Source organism: Zeus faber (assembly GCF_960531495.2).
Source record: "Zeus faber genome assembly, chromosome: 12".
Lineage (NCBI taxonomy): Eukaryota > Metazoa > Chordata > Actinopteri > Zeiformes > Zeidae > Zeus > Zeus faber.
The window spans coordinates 12,251,054-12,256,053 of record NC_137196.1 but is presented as its reverse complement, the minus strand read 5'-3'; the positions used below and the strand labels follow the sequence as shown (position 1 = coordinate 12,256,053).

The 5,000-nt window shown below is 49.9% G+C and overlaps 1 protein-coding gene across 2 annotated transcripts in view; it reads left to right on the top strand.

Moving 5' to 3' along the window:
• The window catches only part of LOC307237563 (glypican-5-like), a 101,934-nt gene extending 101,449 nt beyond the window's left edge, over nt 1-485 (top strand). For both annotated transcript variants that reach the window (XM_080010302.1, XM_080010303.1), the window contains one exon: nt 164-485. In XM_080010302.1, the coding sequence (XP_079866428.1) occupies nt 164-357 (194 nt within the window). In that variant the 3' untranslated portion in view covers nt 358-485. The remainder of the gene's footprint in view (nt 1-163) is intronic.
• Nucleotides 486-5,000: the final 4,515 nt, after the last annotated feature.

The following is a 5,000-nucleotide window of genomic DNA, read 5'->3' as shown; positions in this document are numbered from 1 at the left end:
ACACAAGCTCATTTAAGAGCGATTTGGATGCGTCGGCCGTCCACCCATTTTCTGCTCACCAGCGCGAGCTTTTAGTATGAAGGACTTTTTTCAAATTCCTCTCTCTCTCTCTCTCTCTGCCTCTCTCTCTCTCTCTCTCTCTCTCTCTCTCTCTCCTCTCCAGACATTACGGAGGTGTCCAGCGACGGGAAGCCCACCGTGGGGAGGCAGCCCCCGCACCAGAGCCCCCACAAGCCCCCCGTGGTGCGGGTGCGAGCGGGGTCGTTGTCGCCGGCCACTTCCGGCCCGTGCGGACCCCGGGACCTGGTGCTGGTCCTGCTCCTCGCTCTGCTGGGACTCCATTGGACTTTTCCCTGATTTGGCCTGCTCCCCTTATTGCGCCCCCTATTGACTGACCCCACCCCCCAACACACACACACACACACACACACACACAGACACGGACACAGATACGCAAAAAACAAACACACACACACAAATAGATATATACATGTAGAGATATCGTATTGTGAATTGTCCGAAGGTGGATGGGCGGAGAACAGGAGGCCAAAGACGAAGGAGAACCGTGGGGGTGGGGCTGGGGTGGAGGGGGGCTGGCTGGGGGGCTCGTTGTCCTGCATCGCCAAGCGCGTGTGTGTGTTTGCACAAGTTACTCCCACACACGCTCGTTTGCATAGATTGTTTCTCTGCCTGCCGCTCTGTACACGCCGACACCCACACATGCGTGTGTGTGTGTGTGTGTGTGTGTGTGTGTGTGTGTGTGTGTGTGCATTTGCAACCCGCACAAGAACACTCACAGACACACACACACACACACACAACTTTACGTTTTCTTATGTAGTTAAACAAAAACAAAAAAAAAAAATCTGTCTTCCTTTTCTGCTGCTGGTATTTACTTACCCCTCCGTTTGGGCGTTTGGGCTCGCATAAAGCTGGATGCCGTCCAGCTCCGCGGAGAAGCCCCTCAGATTTTGTCCGAGGATTAAGGAATGCATGATGAATTTGATAGATGAACCCCAGCCGCCGAGTCCGGAATAGCAGATTCGATCCGCTCGTATGAATGCGCGCCAGAATGCAGAGTGTAGCGGTTTTCTGGTGCGTGGAGAGAGCCGGCGGACGGGGCGGACGAAGTCGACAGGAAAAACTGTGTATAGTCTGTAACTGTATATAGGCGGAGTGATTTTGATGCAAGTGATATTTAGTCGTAACTCTAAAAACCTAAACGCGCGACGGCAACAACAACAACAACAACAACAACAACAACAACAGCAACAACCACAAAAACTAAACGGCTCTTCAGTGAACTGTGCTCGTCTGCTCTCGGAGGAAGGAAGAAGAAGGGAACGACAGAAGCTCTAGAGCTCTATCTTGTACAACAAACAAAGCCAGAATATATGACTTTGAATTATGCCGACTAACGACCATATACGGACACATTTCTGATGTTTATCACAAGGGAAGCCGCGAGTCAAAGCATGTACATTGTCGGATTTTACTAATTGTTGTCGTTTTTTGTTTTTTTTGGGGCGGTATAACTTCCGTATATAACTTCTGTAATAGTCCTATTTTCATCGCGGTAGGAGCGGTCCTTTCTTTTGACTTGTATCTTTTTAACACAAGAGACACACACACACACACACACACACACACACATGAACCGGAAGGAAAATATTCTTCAATTTGTTTTTTTGTTTTTTTTTTGTCTGATCTTTTTTTTTTTTTTCCCGACCCGTGAATTTATCGCCGCAATTCATCCTCGACGGCCTCCGGTGACATCACGCGTTAATTGGGACATTTTTCAGCATCACCAAAATTGGTATGCCAAAAATGCAGAGTCTCGTACAAACGGGTTTGCGGTATGATTTATTAGGACTTCAAGAAGTGCGAAAAAAAAAAAAAAGAGCATAACCTCGATTTCCCTGAAAATAGTAGCAGCGGTTCAAGAGAAAAAAAACAAAAAAGAGGACTCCAGCCTTACAGCGGCCACGCGTGTGATACCTCCCCTCGTGTGGAACGGAAAGTCGAAACATGTGTTGTGCAGCGGCCGGACGTGTCAGAGGAGAAGGATGAACGGCGGCGTTCCGAGGTGGAGGACGACGAACGAGGTACTACGAGGTAAAACGCGGGGAGGGGAGCGTGATATTCCCACGGAGCCGCGCGCGATGAAGTCGATTTTAAAACCGGGGGAAACCGTCCTCTGTCCAAACGTGCTCGCGGGGCGACGAGGACGAATCGCGTACGAAGAAAAAAAAATAAACCCGCAAAAAAAACAAAACAGCGCAACCTTTGCTCCTCTTGAGGATGTGGCCGAAGGTGGGGAAAAAAAAAAAAAGACGTTTTTCAGCGTTTGTTGCCGTCTCACTATTTTTTCTTTGAACTGTCTCATAATCCATTTCAGTTCGATTCATACCGATCCACTTGTGTAACGTCCTTGATGTGATACACACACACACACACTGCACACATTACACCACTTACAGCCCTGTACCGTAGCATGTGTATAAATGTATATATTTAAAGTCACTCAGCGTTCCTTTTGTGGTTTTTACCCCCAGCCCCACCCCCACCCCCTCTCCTAAACTTTGGCATCGCCACGACGCGGTGTCCCTGAAAAGAGCTCCATCAAAAAGGCCGCCGCCCCGGAGAATAGAAATGTTTTGTCATTACGGAAAATTGGGTCGGTCAGGAGAAGTGTACTAAGCGAGACGATAAAAATAACAAAAAGGAATAATTTGGCCCCGCGCCTGTCGACCTTTCTCTCAACTCACCTTTAATGAACCAGATGCGCAGCCGCTGAATAATTCACTCGGATTGGCCTTGTTTGACGACGAGCTTCTCTTCATTTCTCGAGATACTGGATATACCCGCGCACGCCAATGGGAACCTTGCAGCGGTGGGAAGTTTTGTTTTCTCGTGCCAAACACCTACTTTCGTCGCTCCGTCGCCAGATAAAACGTTAGGTAATGTTTTTTTTTTTCGGTTAGGTGCCGTGTGACCATGACAACCAGGTAGAGAACACGGAGCCTGCGTGATACGGAGAAAAACAAGCTGATCAACACCTTTAATTCCGAAGAGTTCAACATGCCCTTCCCTACCGACCAAAACACTTTTCAAGGATTTATGGCAGATTAAACATGAAAAGACATTTTCTTGGCAATATTTTTATTTTTTCATTTTTATTTCGTTTTTCATTGCCAGAACTGATTGTTCTACCCACGCACCAGACTCCCAAAAGGGTGAATTAGTCAAGACAGGTTGTTTCTTAGGCCAAAAGGTTGTCACTTTCTCGCCAAAGACGTTCATCGACTGTGATTCTCCCCAAACCGTGGGACATCCAGTCGATCGTGTCAGAGGCGCACTCACGCGATCGGGACGGCTGGGCCGCAGGGCAAACAAAAAAAAAAAAGACAGCGGGGGGGGGCCTCGCAAGTCTGACCTTTCTTCATTCGCATCCGGGAAGCCTCTCACCAAACATATGGTGGAGTCTGAGTACCCGAGAAGACCACGGTGCAAGGCTGGCACCGTGACTGGAGGCAGAGAGGAGGAGAGCGAGAAAGGCGGAGAGGGAGGGAGAGAGGGAGAAGAGACTGGCTGCTGGAAACGACGGTGACGGAGAGCCAGCCATGATGACAGCGGACAGTTTGCCCGCTCAGCTGATCTGCGGTCGACCCGCTGGCTGCTCCTGCAGGGGAAAGTTTGGCTATTTATGGACGATAATTGCCTCAAATTAGCCAGGCGCTGTCACTTCCAATGTTAGCATTGCTCAGCTTAGCGTTGCTAAAGTAGGGCGCACGTGAAGGCGCGGCAAGAGGGCGCCGGTGATGGAGGAGATAAAGGTGATGGGTCCCGAAAAGGAAGATTCTAGGGACGCCCACGCGCGCGCCCACACACACACACACACGCACACACAGCATTTGTCATGAGCTATCACCGTCATGATTAATCTCCCTTTTCGTGGTCCTTATTAAACTCTGTGTTCTCTACCATCATTATTTTGACATTTTTGGTCATTTTATCATCCTTACCTTCCAGAAGTCTGATTAGCCGTGGAGACTCATGCAAGGCGCCCGCACGCGACGGCAGATTGATGGGAAGTGACGTCCTCAATTGGTCATCGTGCTCACGCCGTCCGCAGCCCTGAGTGTAAGGAGCGCTGGATGGCAGCCTGTCAGGCTCAAACCTCACTCTGCTAAAGCCATCAGCCCGGGAGCACCAAAAACTAAATGGCACTTTCCTGGCGAAGCACGCCGCGTCCGTTCGCCCTCTCTCTCTCTCTCTCTCTCTCTCTCACACACACGTAGACACACGCACGCGCCCACACACACGGACTCGTGCGCACACACCCTCTCGCGGAGTCTATTTCATGCCTGTTCCTGTGAAACTGAGTGTCTGGCTCGCTGGCCATTTCTCAGGCCAAAGCCACCGGAGTTCCTCCTCCTCCTGCTCCTCCTGCTCCTCCTCCTTCTCCTCCTCCTCGTCTTCCTCGTCTTCCTCGTCCTCCTCGTCCTCCTCGTCCTCCTCGCCTCAGCTGGAAACGGACACGAGACCCAACTAGGACATGATATGGGAAGAATATTGATACGTGGGTTAATTTGCTCCTCAGATGGTATCAATCACATTGACCTTGCTAAGATCCATGCCGCCTCCTAACGGGACGGTTCACCGAAAGCCGCAGCCACCGGCGGAACCCTGAATGTGCCCGAAGCAAAGTGACAGGGTGGAATTCACATAAAAGGGTACGACCCGGGTGTCATCCTTTTATTTGAATTCCGCCCTTCCTTGTATAAAAAAAAAAAAATGTTTTAAAAGCATTGGTTCTTTTGATCAACGGGGATGAAGCGTGGATCGGTGCCGAGCTCAAGGTCGAGTTATTTCTTCTCCCAATTGTATTTGCAGAATAGCCGACACAGTCAACGGAGTCCGCGACCAGACTACCATTCACGAACGTCCCGTGGATCATTTTCCTTTCTCGAGTTTCTATTCCACTTTTCAGTCTATTA